Below are 20,344 nucleotides of genomic sequence, written 5' to 3'. Positions count from 1 at the left end.
GTTTTATGTGTGTTGTCTGTGATGAATAAACTAATAAATAAAAAAAAAGTGCTTTGGTCAGTTGAGGCCATAAAATGTAGCCAATACCTTCAGTCTAATACGCCAGTGCGGATTATTGTTTTGTTGCTGGACCTCGGCATCTTGCTAAAATAAATTGACTCTGGAAACTGTCCCAGCAGGATAATAACAATTACAATTACTCAAAAATGGCTCACTGGCCACAAAATAAATCTTGACCCCCTCCATCCCAGTTGCCTGAAACTCATTACAAATTAAACATATAGAATAAGGCTGTTTAATTAAAACAACATGTAGCCACAACATCAAACCACTTTCACAATAGAAAAATGCATTTTCATATCCTTGAAAGCGAAACTTATACTTCAAGTAATGTAGCTTAAATAAAAAGGGCTAATGTTTTAAAATGCAATAAGAAAATAAATAGTATAACTTTAGTTGTAATTACTATAGTAAAGAATAATGCCTTTAAATGTAATAAAACACCTGCTGACACATCCAAGTTGCTTTGCCACACATTGATTTATACATAGCACATACGTTTTGCAATTTGCATAATCAACTTCCATCTAAAGTCTAAAGGTTTTTTTTTTTTGTCTCGGTTCATAAACAAATATCTTACAACTATTTTTTAAAATCTACAGAACAGGTGGGAGTGTCAGAGGCACGAGCATAATATAAATGAAGTGAAGGGGACCCGTGCACACAGGTAGTACGAGCAGAACCCTCTCAGACTGCATTGGCTTATTTTAAGATTGCAGTGTAAACAATACTTTCTGACTTACTTTTCTCATCTCTGTCATGTTTTAACACAGTTTTAGTTTCCATGGGTTGCTTATGAGCAGAAGTGGGTAGAATTCCGTTACATTTACTTACAAGGAATTATACTTTGTGGAGTACTACTTTTACTCCTACTTGAGTCATATTTCTATTGAAGATTTTGTGCATAATTTCATGTTTTGTTCTTCCAGTTGCATAAACTTCAAATTATATATTAGATGACATCTACTTTGTACTTTTACTTTAGTAATATTATTTTCAAGTAACTTTACTCCTAAGTACATTTTTTTGCTATTCTACCCACTTCTGCTTGTGAGCCTTATATACATATAGAGTTGAGCACATAAAATCCCCAGGCAATGATCATGCCATGCTTTGGTGTGAAAACTCTATATCTACTGTATAATAACTACAAATGTTGTATTGCCTCTTCAGCTTGCTCAGTATAAACATCTTCCCTTCCTGGCCACGCGGCGAAGCCTCCACCAAATGACATATTCCGCTGGGAGCTCCTTTGCTTGTCACGTGAGAAGAAACTAAACCTAGAACACATAAAGAACACAACATCTATTAAAGTAGACCGCTAACATACAGACAGCACTTTGGTAGTTGTGTGCAGTAAATATCAGTCGTATTAAGAACCAGCTAATGTTATAATGGTTATATCATTGAGTGTATATATTGGGTTATACTGGGTTATATTTCAGTAAAACCATTTTACTCTGAACATGGGCAGTGTTACATACTACAATCTAATTAATCTGACTGGATGATTTCAAGGCTCTCATTTATTTCTTTACACACTGTACATTTACAATGTGATAGCCCTACAATCAACCAATCAGAATTCTATAAATGGTGAATAGTTAATTAAGAACATGCAATTAATAACACAGAAGGGAGAGATGAGACAACCCAATGAAATAAAGTCGTACAAGGGATCTGAGACGCCTGATTGGTTGTAAGGTGGGGTCATCAGGTATCAAACCAGCCGCCACCATCGGCATAATGGCTGTGAAGAGCCTAATATACAAAGACAAACAAAAACAGAAGACGAAGAAATGACAAACTGAAAGTAAAATATTCACCAAAAACTGCCTTTTAGACTGACATTCAAGAGTTTCAGACAAAGGATTAATTAATTATTTGAAGGCTTTTGCAAGGACTTTCTCCATTCAAAATAAATACATTTCTAATTGCTAAAACAATGGAGGACCGTTGCAATAGCTTGAAACCCATGAAAAGGAAGTTTTATAAGATATTGGTTTGGGGGGCTTAGTTTTCTATTGCAGTTCAACTACAATTGAAAATACATTTTCCATGCATGTAGAGTGAAGTTCAGATGATAAAGAGTACATTACACACTTGTACTTTTTTGGTCGTTGGTTTGAGCCCTGTTTGATTCTGATTTAGACTTTAATTGTTCTTGTTTTAGCCAAAGTTTAGCCCTGGCTTTGTCCGTGTTAGTTTCCGGTTAAGTCCTACTTAAGTGCTAATTCTAGTGTGAATGCACCCTTAGTCCATGACAACTGCACCATTTTGTTAGTGCTGCTGTAAAAGACAAAGTTAACTCTGTGCTCTTAATAAGACTGAGTTTACTGTGCACACCATAATCTGAAATTCAATAATGATAACATGGCAGAATGAATAAGTGTGAAGGAAATCACATACAGGCGTTTGATTCCTGACTCTGGTGCGGCTGAAGAGCCAGAGCGCGTACTCAGTTCAGGAGAAGGTGAAGGTGAAGGAACAACAAGCTCCTCATCAGTCTCTTCACTGAAAGACAGTGATCAATATACTGTAAGTTTAATAAATAAACCTACTTGTAACATAACATTTAGAAGATCATTCTGGTCACACCTTTTGTAGTAGGCAAGTTCTTCTTGCAACATAAAGACTTTGGCCTTGAGTTCATTCCTCTCATGGAGGACATCCCGTAACTCCTGCAACGTAAACCGTGGCCGATTGGGGTCCTTTGGGTCCAAATGACCATGTTCCTCTCCACATAGTGCCTCCTGGGGTACAAGTCATTAAACAAAATTACAACGAAGAAGTAAAGGAGATCAGAGTAACTGAAGGCAGGGCAGCAGGTGAAATACCTTGGTAAAATATTGGAACACAGCAGGCATATCTTCATTGCACATCGTCTCCTGGTGACAAAGGGTGAGCTCATGGTCTAGTCTAAATAGGTTTTTCGGGCTTTTCTCCAGTTTTACATACTAATATTTTACCTTTTAAGCTAATCGAGATTCTTCATTATCAAACAAATCAGTGATACCAATTATCACTCATGCACAGAGCAAAAATAAACACTATATACTGTAATCACTTTTTCAGTTGTCCCTGTGAATTGAAGCATTTTCAACAGCACAAAGAGCAAACTCAACATGCTGTGTCTGGGTCAACAGTGCATTCATATTCACATTGTTAGTTCCCATGCACATTCAATTTCACAACTTTTTCTGGTTAAATAAATGTAAAATCACACCACGCTGTTTGACACTTCACTATTACCCAAAATAATACGGCCTCTTCCTCCTCCTCCTCCACAGAGTTCTGTCCTTCTGCACTGAAGGTTTCAGAGACGAAACACAAGACAGGGCCCTCTCCTCCTGAAGTTTCAACACTTTCTGAGCAGCCCTTAGCTCCTTTCACTGCACAAGCTTTATTTAGCTATGGGGGTTGGACATAGTGGTTATCCGACTAGTTTAATGCTCCATATTTAAGCCTAATATTGACCAAATATATTTTGAGAGTTTGATAGTTATTAGATATTTTAACTATATATATATATATATATATATATATATATATATATATATATATAAATAAAAATGGATCAATATATCAATAAAAAATTATTAATAAAAATCCACACCCAACTCCTTTTGGTTCATGTTATAAAATAATCTCAGATTATCCTAAAAATACAATGTCTACAACGATTATATTACATTTTTTAACACCAAATTCAAAACCAACATTGACATTACCTCTGCTGGTGAGGGGGGCAGAGGTTCCTCGGGGTCTGGTGCAGGAAGGCCTCTTTGTAGATGCTCCCTTAAACGTGTAACTTCCTGTCTGAGAGCATTTACTTCCTGTGACTGAGCCTGAGCGCCGGCCTCCAGTTCGACCTTCTGCTCAATCATTGCTTTTCCCTGGGTCTCCATCACTGAGATTTTGTGTCGCAGATCATGGTTGATTTTCATTAAACGAGACTGTTGCTGTTGGAGCTATAAAAAACAGGCGACATTTTATATTGGCAATGTGGATTATACATATGTAGAATGAAGAGTGTCACAGTGGGTCCTTACTGCTTCAATGTCCTCATTTTTCAGTGTAATCTCACGGTCTTTGGCTCGGATCTCATCTCGCTGCTTGTCTACAACTTCTTTCAACTTCCTCATTACCTGCCTCTCTCTTTCTGTCATTCCTTAAACATAAACAACATGATGCACATGCAAAAAATTAATCATTTGTATGTCTAAGGGGAGCAGCTGAGCATGCTGCATGTGCAAAGAATCCTGATCTGCTCTGCCGATAGAGGCTGACTACAGGCTCTGTGTGAAGCCAATGTCAAAGCAGAGAGGGATCCAAAACAGAGCAGCCATTCTTATGAGTGTGGCCATTTGTGTGAGAAGATATTGGATTATAATTTAGAATGATAAATATGAATAAATATAACATTGCATATGTGCCATTGCTATTTTGACTTATTTCTTGAGTAATGCAGATAATAATTCTATAATTATAATATATATAACAAATGTACAAAGCTCACTATAGTTCACAGGTGTGAAGTGGTCATGCTCACCCTCATGTCTCTGCAAGTCCTCCTCACTCAGTGGATCTTTGCTGGAGAAGTTTGTGAGGAGAGTTTTGTTTTCCTCCTGCAGCTGAGCGATTTGGCAAAGCAGGTCTTGAGCCTCCCCTCTCCATACATCCTCAACTACCTCTAGTTCCTAAGAGCAGCAGACACATTCATGTGTAATACCATACATATTGTTGTTCTGCCATATCTTGGACTTTAGTGTTTCTTCAACGTTAACCCTACATTTCAGACTAATAGATGTCTATGTCAGTAGATAGATCAGATACACAATTTGAAGTAGGTGTGCCGCTGTGTCCACAAATCCACAAAACATCTTTTCATTTTGAGCCCTGATGTGAACACATGTCATAAGGGCCATCACAGACAGACTGAGTCACAAGACACAAGGTATCTGTCACCTGGCAACAAGTGTCACTGTCACGAGAAACTGACACATGCACTTTTTATAGAAGCTTATGGATCTATGTGGCTACAGAGCCAAGAAATGTTACTTTGTACTGCTTAATATTAAAGCAAAAGACAGAATCATCACACAGACGTAGGAATAAAAGGTACATAATCAAATAGTAATAATATACCGTAAATAGGCAACGTGTCGTTATTGTTTTAGCCTCGGTTATTATAGTTTTAGTTTATAAGCAAACAACCATAATCATTTTAATTCTGTTTGTAAACTAAACCATTTATTTGGTAGCAGTTATGCGAATGGCTCTGTGTTTCTCTGTGTTGGGACCTTAGACTGTATAAATTAGGACCTTTCTGTGCTTCTTCTCCCGCTCCAGACGCTCTATCCTCTCCACTCTGAGTTTGTCCAGCTCCAGGCGCAGCTCCTCGGTTTCAGGGCCGATGCTGTTGCGGCTGACCATCACCTCCAGGATCTCAAGGACGCGCACTACTTTGGGCATGAGGCGGGACAGCGCCTCGCAGCCATACTGGTCAATGATCCGCTCAAACTCCTGTCCCACCACAGCAGCGATGTCATACACGTCCATTACCGTAAGTTCGGCCACATTCTTTTCCAGAGCCGAGCCCAAGTCCTCCATGGCCCCGGCGCTGTCCACTTAAATATCTCTGACCAAAGGAAACTTCCTTTCTCAGAAGATCCCAGTTACGCAGGTTCTGCGCCCTAACGATACGTCAAAATCCGAACACCGACTTCTGACAAAAAAACGACCAACATTGTGTCCATTGGTGGTACAGGATATAACTTGTACTTTGTTTAAGATTAATATCGGCGTCCCATCTGAGGCTTTCCCGTCCTGTTGTGCCACTGCTGAGGCGCGACACATCAACACGCGCTTCCGGCCAGACTTTTCAGAGTGAAATAAACACGGGCCTGTCCTACACTTAGCCACATCTGGTCATATGCTTACGTGAGAATAGCGGGCTTAGGGAACACTGACAGTATTCACATAAATCACAATTGTCTGCAGTCAGACTATGAGCTCCTGTGATATTCTCAAGTGTCTAAAAATAACAATCTATGGCACATTTGACCAAATACTGTATAGGCTAGCTATTGATGTTTTGTCCACCAAGAACAAATCCAAACCTACATTAAAGGGGAAAAAACAAACACAAAACAAAAAATATTTTGAAAAGCATATCTGTTATAAATCTCAGTCCCTGCAACTATTCATAAGCTACTTTCAAAAACGTTTAATCTTCATTATTAGGATCTAGGAGTATTTTATAGTAAGACTACGTTGTTGTTGCAGAGAAATTGGCAATACATTTTACAAACCCAGACACTTGAGATTGTCTCGTTTTTCCAACTTCACTGATTGTCTAGTCCCTGTGGTGGCGACATCGAAGTTTGTACTGCGCATGACACAGACTTTACTGACAGAGGAGGGCGCTGTGAGTCGCTGAATGGACTGAAAAGCATTGTTTTAATACAGGTTGGGTTAAAATAACTTACAAATGATCATAACATGTTAGAGCATTAATACAGTTTCCGCAAAAAGCAAAAAAATCAAATGTCAAATCCCCTTTAAGAATGACTGCTTGATGATTCTCCAGTTCCAGATTCACCTTTTTTGAACTGCAGGGGAATAGAAGAATAAAAATTAGATGCATAATTATTAGCATATGAAGAGATGTTTTCATTATTGTCCGTCTTACTGCTTGCTTCAGCAAGTTCCCTGATTTGGTGAAGATATTTGTTTTTTTATGTCTTGTGCTTTCCCTGTTGTTCTGTCCCTCAGGCTGAGATGACGGTGGTTGTGATCGTGGCTGAAGTTTTGGTGAGTAAGGTTGAGCTGGCGTGTATATCTGAGCAGGTGTATACAGTTGATCTGGTGTGTAGTGTTGTGACGGTACATAGAGCTGAGATGGGACAGAGGGCAGTGGAGGGGTGTAGGCCTGGGAAGGGATGAAACTCTGGGCATGATTAAACGCAGATGACTGTGTTGGTGGTGGAGGGTAGGACTGGGAAGGAAATGTAGTTGGAGGAGTGTATGCTTGGGAAAGAGGTGTCTGAGTTTGAATGAAAGGATTGGTTTGAGTGTCGTCATGGGGCAGAGCCGCTACGGCTGAGTCCAGTAAAAAAGGAGGTGGAGGTGGTGGAAAGCTCTCCTCTTCTGCGGTAGATCCTGTCCCTTCAAGATCATAGTGTCTTTTCCTCAGTTCCCCCAAACGCACACGCTCCTGCTCCAACTGATTCTCCAGCTGCAGCACTTTGACCTGTCACATTTATAACATACAGTATAAAAGCCTTTTTAGTTACGCTCACAGCATTTAAAAAGAGAGGTCAATAAGCAAGACACAAAACCCACCTGTGCCTCCATCTCTTCTGTCTTCAGTTTGATCAAAGACATGCCAGAAAAGTCCATTACACCTGGATATGCAAAGCAACATAGTTTCAACCTTTTAACATTGTGACGCTCAATACAGCCGACTAAATTGTCTGTACCTTTGTCACTGATCTGCTTTTGTCCGTGTTTGGTGGAGGTGACTACGACAGCGGCCATGTCATTAACATGTCGTGAGGCCTGCTGAAGAGTATGGAGTTTCTTGTTGTTTCGATCAGCTTTCACCTGAACCAAAAGCTTATTTTAGAGTTTTATACCAAACTTTAAGAGTCAAATAGGTTTTACTCAACAAAGTTGTACAAATAAAATGTGGTTACAAATAAATACTATGATTATTTTTGTTCATCCTAGTTCTCATAAACCAAATGTAACTTCCTCCACTTAAACCTCCATTTATCTTTCTTTGTTTGATAAAAAGTGTCTTTAAATTAATATGAAAAATGAAGTGCTAAACACATTAAATGTACCTTTGAAGCAGCAACCAACTGGGCGGTGCTTGCAGCAATTTCATGGGACGAGGCTATCAGCTCCTCATAGCTACCTTTCTCCCCAACAACTCTGTCTGCTGACTCTCTGAGGAATAAAATTACACCATGTTGTTTAACCAGAAAGTATGTGACTAAGAGGTCTGAACTGAGAGGTTGATACTCACAGCAACTGAGTGGCTCCCCAGCCCACAGCTTTAGAGGCTGAAATAAGACCTTCAGTCCAACGAGAATTTCTTGCATAAAATTCTGTAACAGATGCTGCACCCTTTTAAAAATACAAATAATGTGACTTAACTGTACAATGCCTTTTACACAAAAATAGTCACTAAACACAACTGACATGGTAATAGCAAACAGAACTGAAAAAAACACAACCACTCACCCTGCCCCCTTCCACAATATCTTTTTGTAAATCTGTAGATGCAGTCACTAGCATATGAACAGCCTAGGAAAAGGCAATTAAAAGAATAAATAAATAAACACTGGGAAACACTTAAGATATGTTGGAGCTCTCACCCTCATCAGGTCTGAACAAGATCCAAGAATACTGGAATATTAGAGATAAAATATTGTCAGAAAGTTTAACGATAAGAATTAATGCTCAAACGTCTGTTTACAGTACCTTTGATTGACCTCCAGCTGAGCACCAGACGTGTCTTTCTTGACTTGAGAAAGTATCTCCTGAGAAAGACAGGCAGAGAAAAGAATGTTTATCTGTGCAATGAAAATTGGGCCGTATTAGTTGTCTGTTTCCTTACATCCATTCGTAACACAGCCTCTTCAATGGCAGTGGATGTCGCAAGCATTTCATTATTGACCATGTTTCCCAGTTCTTCTTTTAAGACATCTTGCCCTTTTGGAAGCAATTCCTAAATATATCAAAGAACCTGTCAAAAACACATTAGCAGTACAGGTTTACCAACTACAATGTGGTAATATTACGTGTCCCATGTTTAGAAGCCGCTGCACAGTGTAGCGTATCGCTGCAGGATCCGCACTCTGCAAAGTGGATTGGCTCTTCATGTCTTTCAAAAAGTTGAGGCAGTGAGTTGCACATTCGCGGCAGCTCTCAGTTAGGCCTGTGTAGGACAAAGTAGTGCATTAGTCTAGATGAAATGATTTTACATCATATTGTGTGTTTCTTACGATCAGCATGGTCAGTGGGAGAAGAATGTGATGTCGCCGCTCCGTTAACAATTGTGTCTGCAGCAAGGTGAGAAAACTGTGTGACCGTTCTCAAGAGACCACTGGCATCTGAAGGCAAAAAATGTCATTACGTAACCTACTTCATAGACACAACTAAACGGTAATATATACAAAGAGGTGCAATGTATTTCACCACTTCGGTTTCCAAGATAGACAAGATGACTCTGCTGCATTTTGTCAATGGAAGCCAGGGTGGTCTGAGCTCGGTTTATCAAGTAATCTGAAGGAAATTAAGAGGAAAATTGCTACGTAACATTTGAAACGGAAGATTTTTTTTTCTTAAATTATGTCATGATTTAACCTCTTCAAATATTTTACCCGGAGAGCTGATGCAGCGCACATGTATGGGGTCGTCCACTTTGGCCAGTGCATCTAATATGATACCTTCAGCCTCCACTACAGCACATTGCAACAAACAAAACTGCTCGTCCTGCAATTTCTGAGACAATTCACGTTCGCGATAGGCCTTGCACACACAAAAATAAGTAGTAAGTAACTGTCAACAAAAAGCACATGCTGGTATGGGCCGTGTAGTACCTGCTGCTGTATCTGTGCCTGAAGGCCGCTCACTTCCACATTGCTTTTCTGTCTTTCCTGTTGCAGCAAACTCTGATGGACTTGTGATTGTTGTCTGAGTGAAGTTAACTCTGTTTCTTGTTCCCTCACAGAGCGTAGTAGCGCCTCTTTTTCAGCTTGAAGACCAGATAGTGTACTGTTCAGCTGGGTACCAGACTGTGATAGCAAAATGTTTAGTGCGTTACATATTAAACATAAAAAAATGCATTTCTGACAATCAATTTACCATTTCTTTGCTTTGCAGTGCATAATTTGCTTGTGAAAGTTGTGCATGTGCAGAGTCCAGTTCTCGTTTCAGTTTGTCAATCTCCAACTTCTGCGCTGCGTTAATAACAAGCTATAAAATGCAATAAAACATACTGTCAGCACTTTGTGACGTATAGTTTATAAATAAACAATTTCATTCAAGCTTTCAATGCATTCAGGAAGAATAGTAGGAAGGTATATTTGTCATACACACGTTGTACAATGACATTATATAGATCAAGGAGTTTTAGTAAGTAAACATTCAGGCCCCTGGTAATTCTGTCAAATTGTGTCTACTTTTCTTATTCAAAAAACAAATGAAATCTAAGGTTCAGATTTCCCAACATGACAGAGTCTGTGAAGGGTGTAAATATAGGTTTTGAAATTCAGTGTCTAATATGCAAATAGATTCAATTTACAATGTGAACTAACAAATTAAAATGTAACACAATGTATCACTATGACTTGAGACTGTACCTGTTGCTGAAGCTGAGCTTTCAGAGACTCGATCTCTCGGTTGAGTCTGTCTCTCTCCAGGTCAAATGTGCTCTGCAGCTGTTTCTGGAAGGAAAGCTCTGCATCTTTCTCTGTCATAGAGCGTAGTAAGACATCACGTTCTGCTTGAAGAGCAGCCAAACTGCTCCTCACCTGAGAGCCCTCCTATTGTCAATACATAACAGCATTATGAGATGACAAAAACACACATTTACAAAAAAATAAACATCACAGTTACCGCTTCTTTATTTTCCAGAGTGCTTCGTAGAAGAGCCATTTCTGCATTTTGTTCCAGCAAGTCTTTATTGAGATTGTCAACGTCTGCCTGCTGTTTGCTCATCTAAAGAACAGAGTAAAAAAATGGTAGAATGAAAGATGTTCTTTGTTTATTTTGAGTGTAATATTAAGATAAAGGGGTCTTACAATTGTTCCTTTTTCCAGTCGCAAATGTTCAACTTCATTTTCTAGTTGTTCTTTAGTTTTTTTTATGTCATCATAGTCTTGTTTTGTAAAAGATAATACCTTCACTGTTTCTGCATTCTGCAGAGTAAAGGAAGTGGCAGTAAAAGTACAGTACAATTAAGGAGAACAAAATGATTATATTGAGATATAAGTTTACCCTTTTCAAGAGATCAGCATGACTGGTCACAAGCTCAGCATGTCTCTCCTTAAGTTGAGCAAACCGTAGCTCTGCAGCTTGAGCTCTACCTGCATTACAAGAATGGTCACTTTACCATCATCAGCTCTACTTTTATTTCATATCCAATCTTTAACTAACACAACTGGCTTACTGTCTGCCTCTTTGAAGCCAATCTGTGCTCCAACATTAGCCACATTATTACTTCGCAAGGCCCCCACTTCCATCCGCAGGTGTTCATTTTCCACCATAGCCATCTGTTTGTGTGTGCGCTGCTCCTCAAGCTCAGATTCCAGATGATTTACTTGAGCCTTTAATTCCACTATGCACCTTTGGGCCTAAAATAATTAGAAATAAGTCACACATTCACGTCAGTTATTCACTCTGGCCTGTGACGGTGATTAAGATTAAATTTCACCTCAGACTTGATGAGCTGCATCTCTGGTTTAATGGCCTCTAGTTCTCGTTTCATCAGGAAATTCGTTGTTTCCTTTTCTTCTATTGGGGCCTCTGGCTTTCCCATTTGGCCGAGTAAATAGTACTGAAAATATTATATCAAAATATTACCTTAGGACTCAAAGTAAGGGGAGTCATGGCTCATGTGTGAATACTGACTTGTGGCATCTCCCTGTACTCTGGCTGCTGCTGCTGCTCCTCCTCTTCCGCTGGATGCTCTGCTCCAGGAGTGACTACCACTAGCTTCTTATATTCTCCCAGAGAAGCGGCACGGAGGAAGTTAGGGGGTTCCTGAAGGGAAGGTACATATTATTGTCCCCATAAGGAACTCTGTACTCTCCATTTGACCCATTATTCACTGGGAAACTGTCGGGAGGAAAAGGGCGACTACAATACAGCACCTCTCAACATCTAAAACAGGACCTTCAGTGGAGAGCATGATGCACACTCTTGCTTACAGCAGAACTTTAGCTGCTCTGCACCTGCCCCCTGCACGCTAGTTATTAACTACGGTTAAAACTGTTACCAGACTTTTTTGTGTGTGTATATCATTACATTTTTCCACCAGTCTCTTATAAAATCAGCACTATGTAACAAAAACGAGGCCGCAGTCTGTCTGCATCTAATAATAAAGCCTTTAATGATGTCTCGTCAGTACGGAAACACACATGTCTGTCCAAAAACAAGTTGCCACATTATTCAATTAATTGTCAATGATGAACTTTTCATTACTTACATCAGGAAGATCTGGAATCTGGATAAAAGTTTTAAAGAACTCCGTCTCTCGAGCTCTGTCGAAGAACTGTTTGAGGCTGCCACAAAGAAATATTTAGGAGATTTAACAATACATTAAAAATTCTGGGTTTTTAATTTGGCTGCTTCCTTTTTGTGCTGCTCACATTACTGTGACTAGAGTGGAGGAAGGAGGCCACATTAAATGTCCTCAAGGCCAAATGTACATTCTTATTTACCTCATGAACTGATCACGGAATCGCTCTCTGTGTCCAAGAAGAATATCAGGAGCAATGCCTGCAATGAAAATTAAATGTAACTGAAGTTGACTTAATCTCAAGTGACTGTTAAATGTATTATCTTACGGCTGTGAAGTTTGAACATCAACAGAACTGAGAAGTGGTACAGAAAGCTGCAGTCCAAAATAAGTGGGATCAAAGGAGTCAGTCTGCACTGACCAGAAGCAGTAGTGGATTTGGCTCCATTTGCATCAAACTGCCGCAGGACTTAAAGTGGACAGGCAAAATAGGATCATAATCGGTATGAGAAGGGGTTCAAATGTTGGGATATTTTGTAAATTATACACTGAAACACTAACCCGTTTCTGCCATTTTAAGAGCAGAGTCCAGGTAATCCAGCAGTTCATTTGTTATGTCTAGCCTATACAATTGTAATATTTACATCAAGCTTGTTTAATGACTACAATTATTGCTGTATAATGACAAACAAATGATGAAAAGGACAGAACACCTACACTTTGGTCATGTCACTTCCTGATTCTCTCTCTAAGGTCTCATCAGTAGCCTCCAAGTTTCCAGGAATCATTTTGTGCTGTTGAGAAAATGGTCCTTAATCTTTTTTTAAAAATCTTTTTATAAAAGGTTTCAAATAATAATGTTTATTTTTATTATGTTTGTTTTACCTTATTGTGAAATTCAATTTTGCAGGAAAGAAATTTGGCATATAAGGCCACAATGTGTCCGTATCGATCATGCAAGTTTCCCTGAAAAATAATATTTGATTTTCACATATATATTTTATGATTGTTAGTTTTGATAAGTTTGAGTTCCACTCACCCAAAGCACACCCATGTCTTTCACTCCTCGAGTGTGCCTGCCAGAGTCTACTACACTCTGAAAATACAAGAAATACAAAAAACATGTTTTATTTAGCAATGTAAAAGAAAACCAAAGTAAGTCCACACTCTTACATTTCTGTGTCCGTCCCTGAGCACCTTGTGCAGCAGATAGCAGAACTTCCAGCTGACCAGAGAGTTACTTGACAAAGGCAAGTTTGAGGTGCAAGACCAGAAGGTTGTTGCTCCAGATTCCTTATGAGTTCCCAAAATTATGTCTTAGCAGTCGTCAAGGAAACCATGTCATTATTAAAACTAGCATTACAACATCCATTCATCCATCCATTTGATAAGTAAATAATGAGTCCTGTTAGAACAGATAAGGCAACAATAAGAGGATACTGCGCACATATTTCTCTTTTGGTGATACTTCAGCTGAAGTGACACTTTTGCTGATGCTCTGGAGCTGAAACAGAAAAGAAATACATTATTGTAATGTAACCCTTTTACAGCTTGCAAAAATAATTAATGGAATTAGATTCTTTTTACATGTAAATAATGTTTAAAAATGCACTTCAGGGATATCTTTTTGTAGCCTATATTTTATAGGCTAATAACCATCCCATTTATTAAATTAATATTCATTGACATTTTTTGCATAATTAATATGAACATTAGATTCATGTTGGCTGGTTCAGTGGCGTAGGATGTTTCATGTCCCAATGGTCAGGCACAACTTAAACACCTGATCCAAATTGGACCGTCCAATTAAGACCCGGTGTTTAACACTTTATTGTCCTGTGTAGGTTTTATTTGACTACTAATGTCTATAAAACTAAGCTATACTTACTTGTTGCTTGTGGAATTGCTCCTTTTCCGCCGCTATGGCCTTTTCCGTCTTTTCTTTCTCTGGTTTGTTCTTTGCCTTACTCATGATGATGATATGCTGAGTCTTTTTATTCCAGTGCGCGCTTCAGTTTCAGGTTTCGCCGATGTTCGTGCTCTCCTGTGCGTTTACGCGACCATTAAGAAAAAGCGCTGTTATGAAGTACAACATGAAGTACAACATGAAGTATATCCAGGTGTGTCCTCGGCAGGGGTCCTCCTCCCTCACATTTCAGTCTTCCAGAAATGCCTCTAGGCATTTAAATTCGCGTCGAGTGGCTCCATTTAATGAATGTTAATACATTTGTTAAATACCTATAAAGATAAAAAAACGACTAAATGTGTACAAACTAAAGTAAAGCGTACAATCTTCCTCTGAATCACGTCGCAAAGTAGTGAAACTGGAAAATCAGTACAAGGACACACCAGCGTCAGTCCTGCCAGACAGGTTTCATTCCTTACCCACTTTGGACACCAGTGTCTTAATGTTGGGTATAGACCTGGTATAGGTGACCAAAAATAACAGCTTTTAAAAACTAGTTATTGAAAAAGTGTTTATTACATACTGGCAGTACTGTAGCTATAATACAATGTAAAAATATTGTCTTGATATGATTGTTTGAAAGCTCCTTCTGATCAACTGTCAGGTTGTTCACAAGTGGTGTGATGTAGGTAGGTCCTGGGTGGTGGTGATTCACAATACTGCCAAAGAAAAAAGAAGTTGCAACATGTGAACACGCCCAGAACAATTGAAAAAGGCATCTATTTAAAGGTTTAGTCCATTATGGCACACCCGCAAGTTAGTTGATGGATGATCAATGCCAAAGGAAGCACTTTTTTGTTGATGCAGCGATTGTTTACAACTGCCGGGTTCCAAACTGGTTTCGTCAAGCTCCTTTAAAATCTTTTTTAAAGAACAATTGCACATGATATTTAAATCCTAAGAATGAAATACACAGAATAAATAATATTAGAAAAAAAATGTTTAAGGAGAAATATCACAATTGATCTCTGTGGGAGATACCATTGATCTTCTGTTCACTTGGCTGCAACAACATAGACAAACTATTAGTATGAGGACTATACTGAATATTTCATCTGTTGTATGTATATATATATATATTGTTTAAATCAATGAATACATATAAACCTGCTTGGGATTTCCAGGGTAACTCTTTCTCTTAGAGACTGACGAGCACTCTCCAAGTTCAACTGCAAAAGCTGGATGTCATTACGTTGATTTTCACACACCTTTATAACAAAGAGTTAAGTTAAATCAGCAATATTACAATTGTTTTTGGCATTACCGTTTTGCTAGAATCACATGGCCTCATTTTCTGTATGTAATCTACAACCGGATGACACACACTAATGACACACATTTGTTATTCCAGAAAGTATGCAGAAAAACCAGACGGTTCCAACGATGAGGAAAAGGGAACTTCCACTGTTCCTGACAGTTATAGCAAAAAAGTAATGCTTGTGTATTGTTCCAGGATAATCCATCCAGCAAACCACCCGGACTACCTGTTGCCCTCTGGTTGGAGGTAGCTCCCAGCCAAAAGACTCGACCCCCAGGCATTCAGACCCCTAAATGAGCAGGGTCCTCTTTTCCACATCCTTCCAAAAGTTCTTCATTAACCCTTCACCTCCCTCTCTTTGCATTGATGCAGCAAACAAACATTTACACCTTGTTACTTAATGCTATTGATATCCACCTCATGTCTTCACAATACATTCTTGAACCTTGAATCTTGTTAATTCTCCTTGACTTAGATCTTTAATTGTGTAACTTACCTGCCGAAGACATGACAACTCTGACATGGTTCGCTCCTGCTTTGAACGAGAAAGTTGGAGCAGCTCATCTTTCCAGCTGCTGTCTCCCTCGTCTGTTAAACAAACATATTTCAAGCAAGTGTTTTTTATTTTTTTTGCAAGTGAGCATTTAATGCCATTCATTTTAAAGTGCTCTTTTCTTTAAGTACCTGTATTAAAGTCTAGTAATGTACCTGGCAATGCCTGGTTTTGGCTGACCAGTTGTAGCTCCTGTTTGAGGCGAATTATCTCCTCTCTTTGGGTGTTGCTTTGTGCAATCTGCTGCTGCAGTTGCTCTGTAACAATCGCAGTCAGATAAATACTCACTGGCTTTCTACCTGAACTGAATCTACCCTTAATAATACCTTTTAATTGAGTAATGGCACATCTAGCTTCAGTGCAGTAATGCTTTTGTTCCTGTAAGTCCGTTTGGAGTGTGTTTTCTTTTGAGTAACTTTCTTTTAAGGATATCTCCATGTCCTTGAGATGCCCTGTGAGATCCAGCAATTGGCTCGATGCTTCACTCACATCTTTTTCCTAATGACAAGAGTTATCCTATAAAAACTGCAGTCACATCAGGAGGAAAAGCCTTGAAACATTAGAGTGTACCTTCAGTTTGAGCATCGAGCTCAATTCTTCCTCTCTGACCTGCAGAATGCCGACTTGGGTGGAGAGGGATGTAATTGAGGCATTAAGACTCTTGTTCTGCTCCTAACAAATAAAACACATGAAATAAATTACTGTATTGTATTGTACACTGCCGAGTGTGTAGCACTCTGTAAAACTTGTTTTCAAATAAAGATTATTATTATTATTATTAATAAATCATGTCACCTTTTCATTTTAATTATTTTATTAAATGTGACATGTATCTAATCTTTGAACTATACATAGAATAAAATGTTCAGAGGATGTCAAACACACAATATTCAAATGTACCTCAAAATCTTGACATTTTTTGTTCAGACTGAGATCCTTGTGTGAAATCTCCCTGAGCTGCAGATGAGTTTCTCTGAGCTGCTCCTGGAGACCTTCTTCCCTGGTTTCCACAACTACAACATGCTTTGTCAGGACTCTAACCACGTCATTACGCTTCTGTAGCTCATCTGCAAAATGTTGAATGTGAAATTGCATAAATTACATTTCAATCTATACATATTTACAACGTTTTATCTCACCTTCTAAGCATGCACATTGCTGCTCCAGCTTTAGCAACTTCTGCCGTGTTTTCTCCCAGGCTTGGACCTCTTGGCGATGGGCAGCAGCCATGGTGTTCAGTTCTTCGTCTCTGTTCTTCTGTTCTTTAGTTCTGTCACCAGCAGCTGGAGCTCTTTTTTCAGTTTTTGAACTTTTGATGGGGGATTTCTTTGATTAACAGGTAACTTTATGGAAATAGAAAATGCAATCTCCAATAAATAAATGTCAAAATATAGTCTCTACATTGACATTTTAACATCCATCTTCCAGAGCCATACACACAAGGAACGGAAACCTTACAATTACAACAAACATTAGGGACTGACCTGTGTGTCCTGCATAAATTGCATACAGGGTCTGTTGAAATGGGAGGACTTCTCTCATGATATCGTGAATCTGAAGAAAGACTTTGGCTACCTTCTTCCAACATATTAGCAATACTCTAGTAGTGTATAAAAAGACACATCATTTACATTGCAATCTGAAACTAAGCAAGACTTAGTAGCTATTGTTCTTCTCACCTTTGTGACGTTAGTGCTGTGCCATGGTTTTACTTCAAGGTCTGGAGTTCAGTGGATATTATTTGGTCAATAACATAATATCAAATAACTTACAAAAATCTGCTTGTTTTTCCTTACCAGATAAACATAAGAAGCTTCCTGCTGGTCCATAAACTCTCCCATTTGAAGGTGTCATTGTGCTTCTGATGTCCATCCCATTACACAGGACTAAATACTTAAGCAAAAATGTGTCAATAGATTTTGATTATATAGATCTTTTATAGACGTTAAAGTTAGCAGGACTAGCGGAAGTGGGGTCCTGGTCAGGATTGGTCACTGCTTTCATGTTCCTCCTCCTCGCCGGTGGGGGGCGCGTTTCTGGTTCAATGTGCGGTAAGGCTGTAGAAGATTGAAAGAAGAGTTTGCTACGAGGCGTGCTCAAAGTACGCCAACTTCAACCTGCTTTCACCAACTACACATGCGCTTCTGATCGTGGCTTTAACCATAATAATGCGAGAAACTCCACTCCGCCAACAACAGATTTAGATTGGAGGTTTTGGGGTAAGTAGTCATTCATTTGAATTGATATCCATGTTCAGCTGCTAGTCGCATTAGCTCATGGCTAATGCTACCTGATGTGTGCTAAGAGATGCGCTAACACTGACAGCTGACGACCACCGTAACCGCACCAAGGGGCTAAATAACTAAGGCTAAACTGTGAAGCGCAGAGGACCGGGGTATTTTTATTTTTTGCAACTCAATCCTGTTATAAAGTCATCTCTAGAACATGTCTGCAAAGCTGTATGTAGCTGTATCTACTTGCTAGCAGCCCAATTTTGTTATAAAATCACTTTTCTATTGATTTGTTCTTTTTAACTTGATGAATATACATCAAGTTAAGTCTTTGTTTCCAATGTATATTGTTCAAGTGATTGTATTTGCATGATGTAAATGCCCTGTCACTAAATGAATGAATCTGCCATGATGGTAATAAGTGTAATAAGTACTTGTAAGTGTCTATTGAATAGATTCTATAAGGGAGACATAGTTCATCTGCTTAACCTTGTGTTTGTTGTTCCTTTTGACTATAGTATGTTACAATAATGTTCAATAACAATTGTTTGTTAAAGGTATTAAGTTATGGCTACTACTGAGATGGAATCAGGTTCTTCAGATTATAAATCTGAGCATGGCCCATCAGACCCAGAGTCAAAGTATCCACTAAAAGTGCTTTACTGTGGAGGTACAACTCACACTCTATTTGTAATGACACGTACAATTAAATGTTATATTGTTTTAATTTGTGCTTTCATATCTTTACAGTATGCTCACTGCCTACAGAGGTAAACTTTACAGTTTCAACTTTCTTTTTTATGAAAAGTTTGCTGTAAATTGCCTTTTTATTGTGGATATTTTTCCCTCTACTTTGCAGTACTGCGAGTATATGCCTGAGCCAGCCAAATGTAGACAGTGGCTTGAGAAAAACTTTCCAGATGTATTTGCCAGGATGACAGTTGGTAAGTGAAGTTCTTGTATTTTCATTTTAAAACAAAAATGGAGGAAATATAAGGTATTACAATCCGAGGGAAAAAAGGCCTAATTTAATAATTTGTTTGAATTATTTGGTCCTACTGGTTCAGCAGCAAATACCCCCAAGCAGGAACCTGGAACTGGAGAGTCCCCCCCGGTAGCTGAGGAGGAGGAGAAAAAGAAACAAAAAAGAGGTACACTAAGTGCTTTATACTTGATAATACGACATTCAAATGGTATGATCATAAACACTTTAAAACCGTTATTTGTTCTATTTGAACTTATTTCATCAGGTGGAAGAGGACAGATTAAACAAAAAAAGAAAACTGTGCCGCAGAAAGTTACAATAGCTAGGATTCCTAGAGCTAAAAAAAAATATGTCACACGGGTTTGTGGATTGGCAACATTTGGTAAGTGCACCATTTTCTGTTGTCCGTGGATACTGTGGACATTGTTTATCGTGTATATTCACTCTTTTATAGACATTGACCTAAAGGAGGCACAGCGATTCTTTGCCCAGAAATTTTCTTGTGGTGCCTCAGTTACAGCAGAGGATGAAATTATAATTCAGGGAGATTTTACCGATGACATAATTGATGTCATTCAGGAGAAGTGGCCTGAAGTAAGCCTCACTTCTTTTCTTTTTTTTTTCTTCAACTTTTCTTTTACTATTTTAATAATGATGATAATAATGTTCATTCTCATTCAAACCATATCTGTCATTGTAGGTGGACGACGATAGCATTGATGATCTTGGTGAAGTAAAAAAGTGAAGACCAAACATGCACTTTCTATGAAATGGATGCGACATGAAAACGGCAACAACCTGGCCAAATGTACACATCAAGTCATTTTTTTAAAGTTTTATTTTTACTACACATAAAACCCAAGGACACTCACTCGTTCATGGCTGCTTTCTCTCATTTGCCAAAGTTGCGGTATGACGTGAACCCCTTTCAATTGTTCTTCACCTAAAACTCTAGGCTAATAAATTTCAATTCCCATACCCCAGAGCATGTTGTTTTGACTCTTTTATTGATTTGGAACTTTGCTACATTTTTAG

General features: G+C 38.7%; 4 protein-coding genes across 11 annotated transcripts; 1 reads left to right on the top strand and 3 right to left on the bottom strand.

Annotated features, from left to right (window-relative positions):
• Positions 1–283: 283 nt before the first annotated feature.
• Positions 284–5,915, bottom strand: rilpl1 (Rab interacting lysosomal protein-like 1). Of its 5 annotated transcripts, XM_072454320.1 has the most exons (10): positions 5,386–5,915; positions 4,613–4,760; positions 4,113–4,231; positions 3,792–4,031; positions 3,313–3,471; positions 2,898–2,948; positions 2,659–2,813; positions 2,470–2,574; positions 1,734–1,821; positions 1,218–1,340 (listed from the first exon to the last, which is right to left on the bottom strand). In XM_072454320.1, the coding sequence occupies exons 1-10, from the start codon at positions 5,671–5,673 to the stop codon at positions 1,335–1,337; spliced, it is 1,359 nt and encodes a 452-aa protein (XP_072310421.1). In that variant the 5' UTR covers positions 5,674–5,915; the 3' UTR covers positions 1,218–1,334. The 5 variants fall into 5 exon arrangements, with proteins under 5 accessions (XP_072310420.1, XP_072310423.1, XP_072310424.1 ...); XM_072454319.1 differs by lacking the exon at positions 1,734–1,821 and having other exon boundaries at positions 284–1,340; XM_072454322.1 differs by lacking the exons at positions 1,734–1,821; positions 2,898–2,948 and having other exon boundaries at positions 284–1,340.
• A 500-nt stretch (positions 5,916–6,415) lies between these two features.
• On the bottom strand, positions 6,416–14,400 carry LOC140367717 (huntingtin-interacting protein 1-related protein-like). The gene is made up of 33 exons (XM_072454318.1): positions 14,205–14,400; positions 13,757–13,820; positions 13,490–13,632; positions 13,356–13,412; positions 13,202–13,282; positions 13,034–13,110; positions 12,878–12,939; positions 12,645–12,785; positions 12,519–12,576; positions 12,284–12,359; positions 11,707–11,838; positions 11,510–11,632; positions 11,246–11,429; positions 11,074–11,162; positions 10,878–10,994; positions 10,693–10,794; positions 10,437–10,619; positions 9,940–10,050; positions 9,675–9,869; positions 9,456–9,603; positions 9,271–9,357; positions 9,078–9,185; positions 8,874–9,010; positions 8,690–8,800; positions 8,554–8,612; positions 8,448–8,478; positions 8,314–8,376; positions 8,096–8,196; positions 7,911–8,016; positions 7,545–7,668; positions 7,408–7,469; positions 6,755–7,315; positions 6,416–6,674 (listed from the first exon to the last, which is right to left on the bottom strand). Exons 1-33 carry the CDS (start codon positions 14,286–14,288, stop codon positions 6,624–6,626), a joined length of 3,828 nt encoding a protein of 1,275 aa, XP_072310419.1. The 5' UTR covers positions 14,289–14,400; the 3' UTR covers positions 6,416–6,623.
• A 379-nt stretch (positions 14,401–14,779) lies between these two features.
• On the bottom strand, positions 14,780–17,635 carry ccdc62 (coiled-coil domain containing 62). The gene is given in 12 exon segments (XM_072453493.1): positions 14,780–14,941; positions 15,033–15,179; positions 15,264–15,285; positions 15,390–15,490; positions 16,037–16,128; positions 16,225–16,350; positions 16,420–16,591; positions 16,664–16,765; positions 16,994–17,160; positions 17,233–17,356; positions 17,359–17,402; positions 17,578–17,635. Coding segments are annotated over 12 exon segments (1,221 nt in total). The 3' UTR covers positions 14,780–14,875.
• A 476-nt stretch (positions 17,636–18,111) lies between these two features.
• On the top strand, positions 18,112–20,294 carry denr (density-regulated protein). Of its 4 annotated transcripts, none has more exons than XM_072454316.1 (8): positions 18,112–18,312; positions 18,882–18,994; positions 19,075–19,094; positions 19,184–19,268; positions 19,395–19,475; positions 19,575–19,691; positions 19,764–19,903; positions 20,010–20,294. In XM_072454316.1, the coding sequence occupies exons 2-8, from the start codon at positions 18,892–18,894 to the stop codon at positions 20,052–20,054; spliced, it is 591 nt and encodes a 196-aa protein (XP_072310417.1). In that variant the 5' UTR covers positions 18,112–18,312; positions 18,882–18,891; the 3' UTR covers positions 20,055–20,294. The 4 variants fall into 4 exon arrangements, with proteins under 4 accessions (XP_072310417.1, XP_072310416.1, XP_072310415.1 ...); XM_072454315.1 differs by having other exon boundaries at positions 19,392–19,475; XM_072454314.1 differs by having other exon boundaries at positions 19,184–19,270; positions 19,388–19,475.
• The last annotated feature ends 50 nt before the right edge of the window (positions 20,295–20,344 follow it).

This window comes from Eucyclogobius newberryi, unplaced genomic scaffold (assembly GCF_026437365.1).
Source record: "Eucyclogobius newberryi isolate DKJ021-1_F unplaced genomic scaffold, fEucNew1.0.hap1 SCAF_2, whole genome shotgun sequence".
Classification (NCBI taxonomy): Eukaryota; Metazoa; Chordata; class Actinopteri; order Gobiiformes; family Gobiidae; genus Eucyclogobius; species Eucyclogobius newberryi.
The sequence above is the reverse complement of the archived record's forward strand: the minus strand, read 5'-3'. Positions and strand labels throughout refer to the sequence as shown.